The sequence below is a fragment of the Gymnogyps californianus genome, chromosome 2 (assembly GCF_018139145.2).
Source record: "Gymnogyps californianus isolate 813 chromosome 2, ASM1813914v2, whole genome shotgun sequence".
Taxonomy (NCBI): domain Eukaryota; kingdom Metazoa; phylum Chordata; class Aves; order Accipitriformes; family Cathartidae; genus Gymnogyps; species Gymnogyps californianus.
Genome location: NC_059472.1, coordinates 78,469,835 through 78,490,010, shown reverse-complemented (window position 1 = coordinate 78,490,010; position 20,176 = coordinate 78,469,835). Strand labels below are relative to the sequence as shown.

The 20,176-nt window shown below is 37.1% G+C and overlaps 1 protein-coding gene across 1 annotated transcript in view; it reads left to right on the top strand.

Moving 5' to 3' along the window:
• Positions 1–20,176, top strand: part of SEMA5A (semaphorin 5A) — a 261,292-nt gene that overhangs the window by 187,323 nt on the left and 53,793 nt on the right. The window contains exon 15 of the mRNA XM_050891819.1: positions 280–427. Within this exon, the coding sequence (XP_050747776.1) occupies positions 280–427 (148 nt within the window). The remainder of the gene's footprint in view (positions 1–279; positions 428–20,176) is intronic.

The following is a 20,176-nucleotide window of genomic DNA, read 5'->3' as shown; positions in this document are numbered from 1 at the left end:
AGAGCATGGTTGTATCACATGGATTGTATAAAGGCACTGAATAAAGCAAACAAATGCTTCACCCATGCAATTACGGCCTAAAAAAAAAAATCTCAAATGTTTAAACACTGTTCAATGTGACACCTGTTAGTTCAGTGCTTTATGAATAGAGAGGGGCCCTTTGTATAAAATATTTCCCTGTACAAACATATCTGAATAATGCAAATGAGGGACTTTTGGGGGAGGTCTTGTCTTGGTACTAAATAGATTCTTTGCCTTCTTGTTTGCCTCTTCTCACAGGTACTGCAATGAGCATTTGTTGTGCCCCCCTCATGTGTTTTGGACAGGCTGGGGTCCATGGGAGCGCTGCACTGCTCAGTGCGGAGGAGGGATCCAGGCACGGCGTAGGACATGTGAAAATGGTCCTGACTGTCCCGGCTGCAGTGTGGTAAGTAATTCTCAGCTTTCCCTTCAGCAAATATCTGTGGCCATATGCCATGGATATCTCTATGTCCACAGGGCATCTGTGTATGTCTGTACGCTCCACACCTAACATGAGACACCAGTGTGTGTTCGTGTTGTTTGTGCGTGCTGAAATTCACACAGTCAGAAATACATATAATTCAGCTTTTTCACAATATCATCTAGAATATGAGCTTCCTGAGGCAAGGTTGGTGCAGATGTGGATGTGTCCCTGGCAGGTTTATGGTGGTTTTTATTTTTATCACCAGAGTACATAGGAACTCTAGCTATAAGCCCAGGACTCCAGTGTGTCAGGTCCTGTACAGCACAGAAAAAGATAAGTTTAAAATCTAAATACATAAGGACCCAATAAGTGAATACATGGAACCACCAGGAAGTGCTGAAGTAAGCTTGAATAGCGACAGTGATCTTAGCGTGACAGCAGCCTAGCAGCTGTCAGGCTTTGAAGCTACAGTGGGACGATTTTCAATTAATAGAAGTGCTTTATGGATACCCAATTGATGAAGAGAAACATATGGGAAAGCATATAGGGGCTTTTTCTTATATCTGAACACATATAGGGGGTAGGTTTCGTGTGACGGGAACATCAAAATGTGACATTGCTTTCTTGAAGGTGAATGAGATGATGCATAGTAGTATACGGGTGAAGGAGAAAAACGTAGCAGAGACATCTAGAGAGCAAGGTGACACGTTCACTGAAGTATGCTGGGAAGATAACCTCAGTGTATTTCTGAATGGATAACACTGTCAAAGCCAGAGGAAAGAGTATTGTTGCAGGACGATGAGAAGCTGAAGCAAAGTCTTAGCAAGTGTAGGTGAATATCAGAAGATGAACCTTGGGGTGCTGTTTCATGATAATTTGAATTCTAGTGGTGGATTGCCACTGAAAGGGGTATTATGTAGAAAGCATAACCTGGGAGAAAATTTGAAGTGGCCAAAACTGCAGAAGACAGATTCTGCTGGTGAATGACAGGTGATGGTGTTAATCTCCCCAGTGACCAAGAATGAGCACACCTCAAAGGAAAAAATGAGAGTTTGGTTTTAGCCATATTGTGCTTAATGGCCAGGCCTAATGTTGCAAACCGAGAAACGTGTACTCAATTTTGTTCCAGGATATTAAAGACGTAGAAGAAAAATACTTTTTTTTTTTTTTTTTCACATATTAAACCAATTTTTACATGCCTTCATTTCAGAGAGTAAGCTTAATTCTGAGGTTTGTGATCATCTGTGGTCTATTTGTTAGACTGGCAGTAATTCAATACTAAAGAAAGGATCATTTATTACCTTTTTCTAATTTTAAGGTTTTGTGCATTTTCCCAGGATTTGTTCTCTTTTTAACATTTATCCTGGTGGTAGAATTGCATTTTCAGTAGATTGAAAACATCCAACAGGTTTGTTCTTGTCTTTCAGTTGAACTTCAAGAATTAACCTAATAACTTAGAATTATACCAAGTTTTCCAAAATATTTGTCTCCCCCTGATGATACACAAAAAAGCAGACATATGGTCTAGATCTATTGTTAAACCTTCCTGACTAGCATAGAAAAGAGCACAGTCTGAAGGTTTTCTGTCTCAGTCATCCCTGTTTGTCCCATACTAATGTTTGTGAAAGAAAGCAGTATTTTGTTTTGCACAGAATCTTCCCATGGTCTGAAGTGAAAAATATGTAACTCTAATTTTCTTGGGAAGCTCCATGAAGAAAGTAGGAAACCCTTTAGTGTAAAACTTTCTTAATTATAACTGATTTGAGATTAATGTTACTGGGTTTTGTAATTTATTACCAGTCTTAGCATGTTGTCTCTGCTGTGTCACAAAACAGTTACCAGTTCAGCTATAGAAATGTTTTTGAGTTTTTTTATTAATTAGAAAATTATTGCATTGATGGTTTCAAAAAAGTGCTTAGCTTTGGAGTGCATAGTTATCTTGCTAATAGTTAGGCACCAATGGAAACCAACCTAAGGTAGAAATCCTCTATAAACCCTGGTGTTCTTGCAGGACAATGGACTCGGGTATAAAGTCCATGTTCTGTTTAAGTTTCAGTGAATTTGAACCTGAAGTTACCTGTCTTGAATCAAAAGTTGTGCAGCCATAGTAGGACCTTGTTAATAAGCGTACCTGGAGAAGAAAGTATTTTATTTCTTCTAGGAGTTTGTTTCATTAATGTCGGAAAGAGCAATCTGAAATATTTTTATTCCTTCTTGTAATTGTTGAATGGATGAAATATTTATATTAATAAAATCCTAATGAATGAGGAGCAGGAATATCAAAACTTGTTTATTCTTCAGACGTTCTTCTGCTTCAACTAAATTTTTGTTTTTACTGTTGTAGGTATGTATCCTTCAAAACAATTAGAATATGGATTTTTACCATAGTGAATAAAGGAGAAATTATTGTGCCTTATTACTACTATTTCCCATCTTTACTGGTTGTAGGGATAGTAAACTTAGGTGGTGAAAGACATTTACTGAATTTAATTTGTTTTTAAAACCTTTTATTCTGAGTATCTCAGAGCACAAGGAAAGCTAAATAATCTCAGGAAAAGTTGCAATGAAAGTGGTAGTAATTTACCCTGTCTACTGGATATCCGGTCTGGAGTAAAAGATGTTATGAGCCAAACTTTCACAAGTGAATTAAAGGCATAGCTTAGAATAAACTGAGAGACTTAAAATGCCCAGTTCTCTCTTTCAACCATTAGATGATATCTTTAATCTAAAAGGAGACTCTCCAGGTTTCTTATTTACCTTCAGTGAGGATGAACTCTGAGAAACTTTCACAATGTTTGAATGGCATGAGTTGCTATAGGCCTTCTGCAGCTGTATAGTTCAGAGTCTGTGGTCTGTAAAGTCAAGACTTGTGTTCGTAAAAAGTGGGAAAGAAAAATGTGTAGATAGAGGACTGGAGAACATATTATTTAAGAAGATAATAACTATGTTAGGCTTCATTTCATCTTGAAATGAAAAGAAATTTTTGACGCATCAGAGGTGTAGGGGGGACTAAATGCTGTCTTGGGACCCCTTTCAACTATGCCGATTCTTTGTTTTTAGAACTGTTTTTCAGTGGAGGGTTGGGGGAGAAAAACAACAACTGTTTTTATAAGGCTTAAGAAAGGAAGTCTTACAGCTTGTTTGCCAGCAGTATCAGGGGACCAGTTTTATGTCATAGGAGAACCTACCTCTTCTGTTTTCCAAACTGCAACCAGGCTGTGAGACTGCAGTATAGCCAATCCTAATCTATTTAGCTGTTCTCATTTTGCAGCTTTTACCATATTCCTGACTGTTGTCTGTGTCCACCTAATGATTTATACCACATAATTTTTACTGAGCATTTTTCCTTCCTTTTAATTTGGTTGTATTGCTCTTAGTATGTAATATCACAGCAGGCAGCTACTGCCTGTGTTTTACTTTTTGCATGTTTCTCATCAGTTGGTTCCTTGGCTTTATCTGTCTTATAGCAGAAATCGACCAAGACACTTGAATATTTTTTATCAGGACTCACTAGAAAGTTCCCTGCAATTATTGCAAACTTAGCATCTTATAAAATAATAATAATGATAATAATAATAAATCTTTTGATGCATATAAATATTCCAAAGAGAGAAAAACATGATGATATTTTAAAGATGCATCTCTCGCTGAAGTGCACTCAATACATGAAAATAGATGGCCAGAGACTTAGGACTGAAAGCATTTACACTGAATATAGAAAACCATAAATCGTTATGATATAGGAGAATTAGACCACAGAGACTCCTAAAGGTCAAAAAGATGAAGCTCAAAATCAAAATCTGGAGCCATAAGGACCTGTCAAAGTCTTTATGTTAATCAAAGTTAGTAAAGAATGCTTGAAATTGTCTAGTAAGAGATAGGACCATCACAGACAAATTTAAGAGCAGCTAAAATCTGGTAATAGAAAGCTTAAGTGGATCACAAAACAGGTATTAATCTCATGTATTCAGGTGATACATGCACTAGAGAAGGAACTGTGGAATTCTGTGGACTGTGCTAATATGACTCAGAGGACAAATATCTTCAGATTTTACAGCGTACTCAGATAAGTTGTACATTTGCTTCAGAAAATGCTGCTTTTCCCCTGAGAAGCATAATCTCAGTTGAATTTGCCTCAGGCCAGTAGTAAAAAATAACTTTTTTAAGAATTATTCCTAGAATAAGAAATCTAGTTTGAGGCTCAAGTTAGGAGACATACGTATATTTGTCTGTTCTCATTTCAGTCATGCTAACATATGCATTAATTTTAGTTTTTGTAATGGGAAACTGGTAAAGTGTATATACTTTCCATATACCAAAACAAAGCATGTTGGGTTTTGCTGTGGAATAAAAAAAAAAGAGGGAATTTTGTTTGTTTCTTAGAAATAGTTGCTAGTGTCACATTCATCTTTTTTTATTATTATTATTATTTCAACGTTCTGGAAGTGTGCTGAACACAAAACTTAGGGAAGAAAAACTATCTGTATTTAAAGTTTCTGTTATGATGCAAGATGAAAAAAAAAAGTCTTGGAAAAACAAATGTCAGAAATGTTTTCTTTCATTAAGTTTTTAAAGGGAATTTGAAGATGGAAGGTTTTCAGAAGTACTTTGTCCATCAGAAAGAATGGAGTCTGCCTTTAAAATACTTGCCATCTCACAAAACAAACTCCAAATATCTCTGGCCGGGGTTAAACCACGACACTAGTCTAGAGAAAAGGGATCAGAAAAGAAGATTATTGTTATGCCTTTTTATGGTTCTTTTTTAAGTTTCCATTTGACCTCTTTGAGTTAAAGAAAAATAAAATAATGCATCATCTATTGCAAAACCAGAAAATATATTCTCACAAGCATAAGGTACAAAAAATTGTACTTTTTATATGACATTTGCCTACTTCATGCTCATTTCCTTTTCCAATCCTTTTTTCTGTCTATAATGTAAACTCCGTTGAGTATTAGCTGGTTTTTGTATGTTTTAAAAGTTTAGCAAAGTAGAGCCTGTCTTCTTTTGATGCTGCATATGCTATTGCAATTATAAGCAATGCCAAGTAAAAGAGGGTAAAACGAAAAAAACCCAAAATCACAGGAAATAGTTTCAGAAAATGCTAACACATATTCATTAATCGTACATGTGGTGCTCAACTTGGTCAGTAAAGTGAGTTATCAACTTGGCATGCATAGTCAAGGTAAACATGAAATATAAACTGGTTGAACTGATGTGCATATATATCCAAGTGTGAAGTGTTTAAGGTAGTCTTTAGCAACACATCCAGTGATCGTTTTGCTGTTTATTTAATTTCGAGAATGAGGCTAAACTGCAAGTTGTTTGCTTTCTTGCTTAAAACAGAGCAGTGTGAAGCATCCATTTTTTGGAAGCATGTAATTTTAAAAATAATTTAAAGCTGAGAGATAAATCTTCAGCTGCTGGAAAACTGTCCCTACTCCACTTCAAGCAATTCAGTTCAACCTGTGACAGCTGACACTGACTGCAGTCCTGTTCTGAGGTGCCTGTAGCAAGGGAACTTTCAGGGACTTCCAAGTCATGTATGATAACTTCTTTTGTGGACCAATGCCAGTTGATTTGAAATCTCTTTCAAATCTAGTTAGCAGGGTTCTCCAAAGTGAGTATTCTCACATTCAAGAGCTTTGCCTTGGACAGATGTGTACCTGTGATACAGATGATGTGCATTTGGTTCAGAAGTCCAAATCTTATTTAAAAAAACAGGAAACAAATGTTACTGTAACTGTGCACAAACTTTCTCAGGGCTTTGGATGTAGGGAACAGCCAATGTGCCCCTCAAGGTCAGGTGATAGCCAAGTGCCTTCATCCACTTAGGGAGTCGTATTGATCAGATAGGAGACCCGATTTGTTACATCCAGAATTTGCCACGCTGTTTCCTAAAACACCAAGCTCACCAGAGTGTGTCCTGTCACAGGTATTGCTATTTGTTGCAGTTTTCAGCGGCTCTCATGCTGTAGATGTAGTCTTTCTTATTGTTACTTAGATATAATACCTTACACCTGGCTATATGAGGCTCTGTGAATTGTGATCATTACTGTATCTGATAACCACAGAAGGCAGAAGCATCTGAAACCTTCATTCTGTGCCCAACAAGCACAGCGTTGGGCTCAAGGGCTCAGCATTACGAGACATGAACTTCTACTTCCCATTGACTCAGCTGGTTTTTGAATATGAATGAAAAAGGAGAAAGATATTTAGGAAGAAAGGATATTGGGTGCTGAGGTTTTGTGCTGCACTAATTTTAGAAAGAATTAATGAGCAATAATGAAGCTGGAGGATATTTCCTGGGGACTTGTGCTTCATCCAGCCTGAGATTTTTTCATTGCTGTGGACCTAGAACATTCAGTTATCTCTGGAAAGTAACCCATAACTCTGTCATTGAACACTAAAAATCAAAACAAAAAGTAGGTGGCATGCTTTTAGCTTAGTTTCATCAAGTAATAAGGCTTGTAGGATCATATTGTAGTCTGTCAGGTATTCTTACTCTTCTGCCCATAAATAAGGAACCCACTCCCCCATTACAACTGTGTTTGATTTGAGGGTGGTCTTAGATGACAACATGGAATTGCAACAAGTTGCATGAAAAACAGTGGTCCAATAGAGGACAAAAACCTAAATTAGTTCCCACCTTGGGAGACAGAGTTGCAGCTGAGTCTTTCATTTGGTCCAAGTGGCATCAAGTGCTGGTCAATGAGTGTACATGTTAGCACACATGTAGCTGGTGACTAGCCACTGCATGTCTTTTAATTTTTAGCAGTATAGAAATGCACCAGTTTATAAATGGTAAATGTAATAGACTTATACGGACCACTAATGTGGAAGGAAGAAGGAAGAACAAAGTAATCTCTGTCCTGGAGTACTGGAAAGACTACAGCTGCATTTAAGATGGTTTTTTTGTTTTGTTTTCTTTTTAGAAAGGGGAAAAAAGATAGCAAGCCTTATATCCAAATTCAAGGAAGAGAAAAAATTGATGCAGGTAGAGACGAGCTGTTTCACCTGATCTCTGATTTTCAAACTGCTGAACAACTTTACAGTAAAAAATAATTCAGATGTAAATGGAAAGTGGAGTGCAATCCGTAAAGGTATTACCAATATAGACCACTTCATACCTTTCTGGCATTGTTCTTCAAGAAGATAACAGGGGTTTCTGACAATCAAAATGGAGCAGCTTCAATGTATATGGTATTAAATTCATGATACAGTGTTACAAAAAAGAGTCATCATTAAAATGATATACTAGCAAGAAGGTGTAGGAGTTAAAAGATTGATAAAGCTAACTGGACAGACCAGTGGGTTGTCCTGGAAGGGGAAACATCAGTTTATTGGGAGGTTACTCTAGATTTCCTAAAGGAATGACTTTAGACAGATCTTACTTACTAGTGTTTTTAGTAATTTTGGCAGACAAATTTGGATTACATTTGCTGGTGACGTGAAGTTGTGGGGCATCATCAATACAAAGTTGATTTGCATGTCATATAGGAGGCACTAGATGTCTTTGAGGGCTGAAGTAATAGAAGTGAAGTGAGTTGTGTCATAATTGCAAAGTCATGAACTTAACCTAAAATTAACAGAAACTCCTGCTCTCACCTTGAAGCACAGTGAGGAACAAGACAGGAGAATGACCCTGGTGTGTGAGTTGTTTATGATACTAGCTATAAGCCAGAAAAGTTGTGCAGCAGTGAAAAATGTAGATTCAGTTTTAGTATTTAAGATGTTTCAGCAAGGTATTTCCAGCAGAGACAAAACGGGTAGTCTCGGATTCATATGAACTAATCTCAGAAGGGATGACTGTAACAGTCTGGACTGAAGCTAGCTGAAATCACACTTTTTGTTTCACATATTGCAAGTAATGCAATTTCTCCACCGCTGCTATTATCTTCAAAACTGAGCTTATTTTGAAGCTGAATTTATCTGACACCATTGGATCAATGACTGAAGTCGTGGAAGCTCATTATGATTTCATCTACAAATTTTCAAAGTCTCTTCCGTTACAAAGATATGTCTTTGTAAGTATGCAAAAACCTTAATTTTACTGTAGGTAGTTCAGTAACAACCTTAAGTCATTGTGCAATTGCAATCAAAATGGGAAAAAAGGGTGCATGAAGCATGGCGTTGAAAACGACCTCAGAAACATGATAGAGCTGTTACAAAAAATTGTTCTGTAGCCATGCTTACTTTTCTTAAAGGATATGGCAAGTGGTGGAAGTGAGCTGAGCCCTGGAAAGTGTCCCAAAGAAAGACAAAAGATTGGGATTCTGATAAATCAGAGTAGGCAGGGTTCTAGTGTATGAAGGACTAATATATAAATTAGTGATTGGTTTAGAGAGGGAACACTGGGATATCTGTGCACTCTGTATTGTAATATACTGAATTGTAAGGAAATATAAAGCCAATTAAGGGAATTAATTTCTGTCCAGGGCACTGTTAAATGATGTAACTTGTTGCAAGAAATTGTTGAGGCTTACATCTTAAGAATCAAAAAAACCCCACACAACTAAAATTGTGCAGGATATCAGGATGAACTAGAATTATAATAGACAAAAAAAAATTACATTTTATGTAGCATAGTAAATCACATTTTAAAGTTTTTAATCTTTTTCTGAATATTAACAATCAGATTGAGAGCTGTGCTTTGGGCATTCCACTTATTTCTGTGCTGTCCGTTGACAATAACCAGGGACAACATGTCTGATCTAGAATGGCATTTCTAATGTTTCTCTTTGTAAGTGAGCGTTGAATCAGCTTACAACAAATTGTCCCTCTGATTTATTTTGTTCCTTTTAGATTTAGCCACCTGTAGTTAAAATGCTGCAGTGCAAACATAGTAATTGTGTTTACACATTTTATACCAAAAAGTGTGCTCACATGTAGACCTGATGGTTAACACGAAGCAGTTTTGTTTCAGTGTTCTTCGCTTCGACCTCAGTAAAATGAGGGATGGATGAAGCCTGAATAAGTAATATGCGCTGTTGCCATTATAGCTTCTGTACTGCGGCGTCTGTTGAAGAGTGCGAGACTGATTTGTTAGCTGAGCTAATTGGCAGCAGTCCTTAGCCATCCGAGTGCAATTAACTGGAACACCATCCAAATTAATGATATTTATCTGCCGGCTTTTGTTTTCACTTAGTCTCAGAGCTTTGTAGTAATTTTTAATTTATTAGGCTGTGGTAGGATTTTGCTTTTTGTTGAAAATAGTGTCAGGCAGCCCTATTCTTACCCAGGCTATATCAGGTTGGGGCATCATTTAAAAAAAAATTTGTAATATTTATTGATGGAGTTATTAAAACTACCTGTTTTTTCCTCCTGGGTTGATTCCCTCATCCCTTCCACATTCAATTGTTGGCTTAGAAGACTTCTGCACTAATACTACAGCCACTAAATAAAAGGCATTAAGTTATTCAAAACCTCTGACATTTATCTTGAACAAACATGTTCACAAGCCTTAAAAAAGGCAAACATATGTTTTCATTGTGTTTATTTATAACTTATTTTGTATCTTCAGGATGTTGAGACTCAGTCTATTGCAACATTCTGAAATAATAAAATTTAGGCCTGAATACTCCAGTAGATGGGATTGTATTCTTCATGTATAAGAATACAAACCCATGCAAACACTGAGCTCATTTACCAGCATCCACAGTGATTTGTCCTTGCAGCTTGAAGGGCAGGATGTAGTTTCACAGTCCCCCATCAGGACCCCTTATAGTACTTGAAAGCAGCATCTCGTGGCATATTTCTTTTCTGTCAGAGAAATACAGCTGAAAGTAAAATTATTAATGCTGCAGGTTTCAGAACAGAGTTTTTCTAATTCAACAGTACTTGTTACATCATCTGAAACATCAGAAAGGTGAATGAATTTGAAGTCATAAAAATAGGTCTTTCAGTTTACATTATGAAAATCTCCAACTTTGTTACTTATAACAATTTCTAGTGGGAGAGATCAGTGAAGCATTTACTACTCTGTGAAGATAAAGGAGTTGATTTATCTTTTTTTTGAAATTGGTGAAGCCCCTATGCAGACTGGGAGTTGTCCAGAAATAGGTTAGCCCCAAAATGCAGTTCTTGCTTTGCTTTGTCAGAGAGGCTCTAGATGGAGAAAAGCAGCTGTAGACTATACCTTTATTTTTCAGCTATCTGATTCAGAGGAAGGACAGACTCACTTTGATCTCTTTAGGCTTTGAATCAACCCCCAGAAGGAAAAGTGGAAAAGAAATGGTAGAGTTGACATGCTAACTCTGCGAGCAATTTACTCACATTTAAAATTAAGAGGAGTTGACCAGGTCCTCAGCTGGCACAAATTGATGAAACCCTCTTGATTCCCTCTAGGATGCATGAGAAAACTTGCGAGTTATAGCTTGACATATTAATCTCCAAATTGTGAACATTTCTGCAGCACAACACAGTACTAGGAAATCCTAAATGCCTTCATGGTCCCTAGCTCAGGGTACCCTCATTGGCAGCTCTTTGTGCAGTTCATCCTGCTGTGTGGGTGGCCAGGCTTTTCTTCCACAACGTGCCAGCTAGGAGGCTGCGCAAGTATTGAGGAGAAGCAGGCCGTGTCAGGGGTAGTACTTGGACCTCTCATTTCCTTTGTGGATTACAGAGGAAAAGGAAACTTAAATCTCTCCCTAGATCCTATGGCACTACAGCTACTTTGCCAATTACACCAGGTCAGATACGAGACTGTTACGTAGCCAACATCTGCGCAGTGCTCAACACGAGACTCTTCTGTGTGATTGTTCCTTTACTCACAAGCAACCCCATTTTTAGTACATGAAGGTTATTTATGAAGGTAGTGGCAGATTCCAAGATTCTTTATAAAAGGCCATTTACATGTCAGCGCTTGTGAGGACATTGTATATGGCTCAGATCTCCAATGTGGGAGCTCAGATAGTGTGGCTCTGTCAATTTACTGTTCTGGTAATGTCATACTACTGTGGATATACATCTTACTAGCAAAAATTTCATTTCCCACAGCTGAGTTTATTCTATCCCCATACCAATCAGCACAAGCTAAATGAAAAACATGAGAGTTAGTCAATAGACCCACTTCTCTCGGTGTTGCCTGACTTAGCTAAGCCTTGAATGACATCAGCCAGCAGAAGTCCAGAGAGTGTATCTGACACTTACTCTATCTAGAAAACCAAGACCTATAATCCTGCTTTAATCTGAAATGAAGTATGTTCAGTCTATTTAAAGCATGAAAAGATTCAGTCAGAAGTTTCAAAATTTTTCATGCAGTTGCTCACAAAACTAGAAATATACTATATGCTTTCACATAGGAGCACATAACCCTCTTTGCAAATTCACTAAGCTCCCTATTAAAAATAGTTAATTTGTGTGTCCTATCCCTTATTGAAAAGCTGATCCAGAATCCCCATTCATATATTGAAGCATTTGTGTGAGATAGCTTGGCAGCATGAATATTTTGTTAGAGAGGTGTTAAAGTACTTAGAAGTAATATCAGGGCATATAATCTTCTGAAATGGAGGGCTAAAAGGAATATTAGACATCCAGTGAAATCTAGCATCAGCAATTTGGTATGAAATATAAAAATGATCCATTACACAGAATGCGAGGAAAAAAGCAAATGATGGATTATAGGAATTAATCCATCAAAAACCTTGCTGGAGGTCATATAAATGTAATTTTGAAAAAAGTAAAGAACGCAGTCTCATTTGGTGTCTTTAGTTAGGGAAATGTTTTCACTTCTTTCTTTTGTTTTCAGAATGATTGGTGTTTTGTTTACTGGTTAGTTTCTAAGTAAAATTGAAGAAGTATAACAGTATGAGATGCCCTAACTATAAAGTCAAATCTGACTTTCCATGATAGTCCCAAAATGTCAAGAAAAACTAACTTATGTTGCCCTAAACTTCATAGGAAGAATAGTATGTATAAGCAGAATTTCCTGCGTTGTGAGAGACAAGTAGGGTGAAATGTGGAGAAGAAAGGAAAATTTAAATCGTGAGAGTGCAAGATTTTAAAAAAAGTATTTGTCTTTGCTAAAGTCACAAGAAGGGCTTTGCCTAAAATAGCCAGACAAATAGAGATGAAAATGGACTATTAATCTTCTGCCTTTGATAAGGTAGGCACCCTTGATTATTTGGGGGAAATTTATTGATGAGTTTAGTTCTTAGAACTGCATTCTGCCTGCAGTACCAACCTGATACAGAGTGTGCACTTTCTTAACTATATACTTACACTTTCCCTTTTCCCCTACAAGACCCCCTTCAGAGTGTTTTCCTGAAAGTAGATGGCATTTTAGATACTACAGTACTTCCCATGCTGTTGAATATGTTTAACCACACAGGTCCCAGCACAGACTGTGTTGGGCACCTTCCATTGTGAAAACTGACTGTTTATTCTTCTCTTCCATTTCCTGTCTTTTAAGCAGTTAATTATCTGTGAAAGGATAATAGCTTTTCTCTTAGCTTGTGGCTGCAAGTTTCCTTAAGAGACTTTGAGAGACGTTGTAAAATGTCTTCTTGAACTCAAAGTAAACTATATCAACTTACCTCCTGTATCTGTATGTTTGTTGACTCCTTCAGAGACTCTGATAGGTTCGTGGCTTCCTTTTATAAAAAAGCAGGGTATATAGTTTTTTTCTCCAGTAGATCATATTTGTTCATGTGTCCACTAATTTCATATTTTATTATGATTTCCCCTGATTTGCCCAATTCAGATGTCATAGATGTTGTTTTATAATTCAGATGTTGTTTTATAGTTCCGCTGAACTTCCTCAAGTATTTTAAAAAATGGTGTCACATTTACCATCTTCGAGGCCTCAGATAGGATGGTAATTTTAAGCAAGAAGCTGTGTGCCACTAGTATCAGTTTACTTATTTCTATTTCCTTAGTTATACTCTTTGGTGACTTTTTTGTTCATTTTGTCTATTTGTTCCATACTGTCTTCAACTAACACAGCCTGCTGTGGTCTTACCATTTCTAAATGCCCCTTGTATGCCTTCATGATATATTGGGCCTATAGACTCTGTAGCAATCTTTCTGTCCCCGATGTGCTTGAAATAGGATTGAGTTTTAGCTTTTATACCTTTTGAAGTTCCTCCTTGAATTCTTTTCTGGCCTCTCTTACTGTGTTTTTACATTTAATATGCCAGATTCCATGATTCTTTCCATTCATTTTTTGTTTGTACACGACTTCAGCTTTTTGAAGAGTGGCTTCATGCTTTTAATGACCTTTCTCTCCCTACTGTTTAGCTCTGCTGATTTCTTTTTGCCCTTCATAATATTTCTTGATTAACAGCAAGCATTTGCTCTCTGCCCCTAATACAGTGCCCATGATGAGGTTCCCTCCTGTAGCACTCTGCTGGTTCATGTCCCTGATTCAGGTCCCTCATCAATAGTTGTACTGAACTCAGCTATCTTCTTTGTTCATTTGTATTGCAGAGAAGAGGTCAGGGACTAGTCCCTTAATACTTTTCTCTTGAGTGGAGTCACCTCTCAAGAGAGCAGAAAGCAGCAAAGAAAATTCTTTTATGTTTCTCTGGAAAAAAATAGTTGGCCAAAATACAGTCGTTTTTGTCACTGTATTCGTATTTCTTAACCTTGGGCACATAAACCAGGAACCTAGTCTGTTTAGTCAAGGGTAAAAGGTGAGTTCCTGCAGGGGACTTTTCGGAACTGCTGAACTGGGCAATAGCTATATTACACTTAAAAAGCCCGAAACACCCCCTCCCCCGTACTTGCACCCTGATAAGCTTATGGTGGCTATGAGAGGTCAAGTAAGAGGACTCAGAATACATGATCTTTGAAAGTCATGGAGAAAATACACCATTTGGTTTCTGTAGCTCTTCAAAATCATGTTATACTTTGTATGGAGTCACAAACTGACACACAAAGTGGTTTTAGTGCTTGATTGTCACTGCTAAAACGGGGCCTCATCCAAAAGGCATTGAAGTCAATTTAGTCTTCCTCTGATTTCAGACGTGCCTCTGTCAGTCTCAGACTTTCTGTCATTCTGACTACTTTTTAAAAAAGATAAGGCCTTGCTCCTAAATGGATTCCCAGCAATCAAAGAATTGGTTAACTTTGCCATCAGAGATGTTTTTTATGAATTGGATGCAAGGGGCTTTTGTTTGTTGGCTGGTTTAATTGTCCTTTTAGGCATCTTTTTCTCTCTACACAGTTCAATGAGTATAACCAAGATTTTTTTTCAAATCTAACTTAATACTGTAAAATTGTCACTTACCAAGATCCAGTAAGAAAGATGTCCTGTGAAGCTTTAAAGTTGCCGTGTTCTTTTAGTGAAACACCATTAAAGGCTGTGGGAGTATGAACAGTCCCTGATGAATTCACTTTCCAACTCTGTAAATGTACAAAATCAAGTACGTACTTATTGGAATAAGGAACATGATTAAAAAAATGAAAAGCTCCAAACCCCACAGCTGGAGCACAGATGCCAACAAACATAACTTTGATGCTTCACAGATGATTTTGAATACAAAGCTGTTCCAATTGATTCCTTCCCTACATTTTCCTTGGAAAAATGTTAAGTGCTCTGTGGTTTGTTTGTTGTTTTTTTTAAGTGGTGAAGAGATTATACAAGTTCATAAAGAAAGGGTTTTCATAAATGGATGCATGCTTATTTGTTTCCATTAATTAAAGTTAACAAACCATATGTCCGTATATTTTTAAGTGTACAGTACAAACACAGTATAGTTTTCAGGGCTTTTCTGGATGTGAGTTTTGAAAGGTGAATGAGGAAGTGGTACAGTTATGCTGTGATAGAAAGTTCTTGAAGGTTTAACTCTGCAGAGTTTATAATATGTCAGAAAACTTTTTTTTTAACCTCAAAAAAGCAGATAGGCCTTTAAAGGCCACCTCTAAAACCTTCCAATTAAAATCTAACAGTGGAGTCTGACTTTCAGTTAGTGTTGAAGTTACAGAAGGTATGTATCCATATATATAGGTATATCTGTGACGTATTTTGGGTTGTAAATAGATGTTTTTAAACGTGTGTATGCTCAGGACATACATGATAGTTGAGCATATTGTAAGCTTTTAGTAAGAATCAAGAGCACAGCCATATCAGGAGTAAAAACCAGACACCTGTGTTCTGGGGAGCAGCTTAATCCAGCTTTGTCTGGGTGGCTGCCTAAGGTAAAGGATACTGAAGGAGAAACTGATTGCAAAATGTTTAAAAGGATTTTTTAGCTTTGACTTGACTGAATCACTATAATTCATGCTGGGGTCAGGCTCTTCTTTGGAGAACGCACATTCATCTAGGTTTCCTGAAAGCCATTTTGTTGTGGAGAGGTGATTTAGAGAAAGAATGACTTTACCTGTTTCAGTTAGTGGCTTAGTTCATGGTATTGTTCTCATTTCTTTTATTTTGAATAGTACCAATCATTGCACGAGCTTGGGATTGTTTCATTCATCAAAAGCAGCAAAGCGTGAATGACTTCTATGAATTACTGCCAATAAATTTGCGTCTCAGTCACCGTAAGTCCTGTACAGTCCCAACTATAATTGAAAGCATTGCATAACAGGACTTTGAATCATTATATTGGCAGTATTCCAGGTTACACAGGCAGATTAGACAAAAGACAGCATTAGGAAACATAAAGGTTTATCTTAAATAGCTTGTTTAATAACAATGCTGTTATTTTCAGATCAGGAACCAAGGAGCAATAGCTGTAATGCCTGTTGTACTGAAAGAGCATCTTTCTGACTCTGAATTATGATGTCCCCATTTTCTTACTCTTAAACTGTGTCTAGGACACAACAGTGCACATTCAAGGATTTAACGTACTGTAATTAATGTTAAAATATTCCAGATTTAGAGGAAAGAATTCTCAACACATTTTTTAAATTCAGATCATTTTTGAAATGGCTTCAAAATTATAAATAAATCTGGAGAATATGTATTGGTGAGGGAGAAGCAAATGAAACAGCTGATAGTGTATGATGAATGCAGTTTTACCTATACTAGCATATCCTACAGCTTCATAGTTCACCACTTGGTTATCGTCACAATAAGGTCTTGAACTAAGGAAACTAGAGCTGAATTGTGCCGGGACTTCTATTACTGTTCTCTTCTTCCCACTACCTAAAATTTTTAACTTCCCAGGCAGTTTTTTGGTTTGTAAAAATCATTACATGCTAGGTCTTCACAACCTAACAAATGAGGTAAATAATTTCACCCTTTTCAGCAAAAAAAGAAGAAAGAGGAAACCATTTTTCACTCACCACTGCCTAAGCCTTTGATGGGATTGGTTTGTACTGAGAAGTGTCGGAGCAGAACTTCCCCTCCCTCCTCTGCTTATCTAAGGGCCGATGGCTGGCTACCTGCAGATGAGGGAGTAGCTCCACCTGATTTGGGCCTCATGCTCATTCCTTACCTTATGATTTACAGTGGTCTCCTTGACGTGGTGCTGATGAGGATTCCTTTGTGTGACTTTTCTTCACTCGAGCATTGAAATGGCATGCTATGAATGAGAAGTCTGCTTTTGATGCTTTTCTGAAAACGGTATGAAAATGGAAGCTGGAAGCTCTGTGGAAAAATAAAATAAATAAATAAATAAATAAACAAAAATCTAAGATGTCAGTCTCTGCCTTACAACAATTCCCAGACCTTTATGAAAGTATCCAAATACTCCAAAACAAATTTTAATCCTTTTGAGTAGTTCTCTTCGTTATTGTCCTAGGTCTCCATTCTAAAGAGATTTCCATTTTATAGTCCTATCTGCATCCTCTGTATTAGATGAGTATAATTACAGTATAATCACAACCGGGGAGGCCAGGACGTTCATAGGTCTCTGCTGATATTACATCATAACAAAGGCAGCTTGCATATGGAAGACAGTTTCATTACAGAAAAAAAGCCTTCCAAGAGGTCAGGATAGTAGTCGCTACATCTTACTATTGGGTCTTCCAAAGGCCACCTTTAAGTCTCTGAACGAAACATTTGTTCCCTCTTTCCTGGAGACTTAAGTCTTTTTTTAATATTGTACTGAAAATATTCATTTGCAAAGCAAAAATCATCTTTAAAGTCTTTTCTGAACCATAAATAGAAAAATGCACCATAGTTCCTTTTCTCCTGTAAGTTGAAAAGATGCTTTGCATTTCTTCATTCTGTATTCTGAGTCCCTCTACATATCTTAACAATTGTCTTTGCCACCGGTACTCACTACTAGAAATACATCTGAAGAGAACAGACATCAAATGGAAAACTAACAAATACTGTTATCAGTTCGGGTTCTTTATATCATTAACGCGCATGAGTATTCATACTTTTCCTCAAGCTTAACTTTTCCCCCTCACCTCCCCCTTCCCCCTCTTTCCTGCATTTGGGATGCTTTCAAGAAATGTGTAGATTTACTTGTTTGTCCATCTGTATTTTGACCCAAGACATCTGAGTGTGTAGGATTTGAAGACTGTCCAACAGTGTCTAGATTTTTGTTTCATATTTTCTCATTTAATCTCATAGTTCTGAATTCAAAGGTACTGGTGGTAAATCAGTTTAATATAACTTTGTTGATAATGTTAAAGTCTTCATTGCAATAACAGCAAAGAATCATGATTTTATTTTTTTTTATTTTATTTTTTTTTTAGATTTAAAGAAATGATGAAGTTGCAAACTCAGGCATTCCAATGCATGATCTAATCACAATAACAGAATTAAAGTTGCCCATGCAAATTTAAAAATACCCTTAACCATGCAATATTTTATGAGAAATTTGTTGCAGTCAGGTTAGAGAATAGATTGCTTGAACTCCCAGCAGTTTGTTAACACTCATAATCCTGTTAAAGGCAAAAAGGAATACACTGTTCATGCAAAGCCAAGAATTTATTCTTAGTCTAATTACAGTCTTAATGGTCATAACAGTCATAACAGCCTTTTCAAATAGTTTAAATTACATGCAGGCAACATAAGCACACAAACTTTTTAGTCTTCCCCTTTCTCTGGTGTTAGACTTGTTCTCCCACTGCCCCTCTATGTGTTAAGGTTGATGGTTTCAGTCTGGGGATGGGTTTACAGCAACTGGTCAGTATCCTAAGTCCTTTGCCAGAATTATGACATTGATGTTGATGGTTTCTTTCTTCTCACTTTAGGATGTGGTTGTGATCTTTTTTATGTTTGCTAACAGGCTCTGCACCTTGCTTATTATTCATTGGTCTGCAAGTCCATATTGCAGCTGAATTTACTATGTAGTGTGTGTTTTACATATGTTGGATGCTTGTTCTTTGTTCTCTTTGCTACCCCTAAGGCTTAGCAAGAATGACTTGACTTACCTTGCTCCTGAAGTTGCATTCCTTTGATGACCAGTAATTGGCCATCAGTGAGTTGTTTATAGCCCCTGGGCTTCAGGTATTGTCCTCTGCCTGTTCTTTCAAAGCTTCTGATACTCCTCTGTGCTGTGTTTTATTAAGGGGGTCTAATAGGTCATTCTACCCACAGTAACTACATGTTACAAATACCCATTAGTTACAAAATATATATCACTATAGACATTACATCACACAGTTATACAGAGCTAATGAAAAGTTAAAGTAGAATCTAGTAATTAGATAATCGCTATTGCATGCAAAAACAAATCTTCAGGCAGACCAAGACAAGCACAGGCAAAGCCCAACAGGTCCCAAAGCCTGTCCTGTTAGCTTAATGCAAAACCTGTGGCCTGTTACAAACAGCAGTTACTCCCTATTTACTGAGCTACAAAGCTAGGAAGCATGTTAGTGGTTTGGTTATCATTAGATTTCAGATGCACCGTCCATGTTGGAATGCAAGAATGGCTCCTGAGAAGGTTTAATGGTACTTGCCATACCCATGAAAAGAAAATAAAACACATTGGATTTTCAGTATTTGAATCTCTTAGTATTCACATCAGCGTTTCCAAAATCCCGTTTCAGCTAGGGATTGTGATAGTGACCTTGATTTGAAATAAGTTCTCTGTTTCTGGATTTATGCAGTAGACTTCACATCCAATGGAATAAATTACTTATGTCATGAGCTTCTCATTCTTAATGCTGGCTAGTAGTCTTATCCCATGGGCAAATAAAGATACATCGGGTTTTTTGGTCCTGGTAGGGGAAGGCTGGCCATTCTTATTTAACTGCTGATTAGTAGGTAACTCTCTTGATCGAAGGCAACTGTTGTATATTCATATCTCATCATCTGTGATGCCAGGCAGGCCCGCATTTGCTCTCCCTTTGCCAGAAATAAGATGGTACACTGTATTGCTAAAACTACATAATCTTAGCATTACATGTTGGTGTTCTGATCAAAAGCCCCTCTGAGCCAGATCCTTCTGTTTATCACTCAATTAAAGTAGATATAAAACACACAGCTTTCCTTCTTATTTCTGTTCTTAAACTCCTGTGCCTAAAATTATAATTTTTTTTAAAAATTAATACTCTTCAGTGTGTAAAAGGGACACATGGGACCTCATTAGAAGAGTCTCAAAGAAATCTGAATTTGGCAATCATGTAAATCCATATGACCCCCTAGCAAGGAATTGCTTTGTTTTGTTAGAAATGCATACAATCTGTGCACCCACTTGTCCTTCCTGCTATCAGTAGAAGAAAGGAAGCAGGGAGCTTTTTCAGAAAAAACACTTTAGGATGTGAGTAATAATCACATCTAGTAATATTACAGCACGAGATGTGGTTCCTGTATCTCAGCTTCCTCCTATGTTAAGAATTGTTCTCTGAGGCTAACTGATGGAAGGAATGATGCGGATATAAAATAT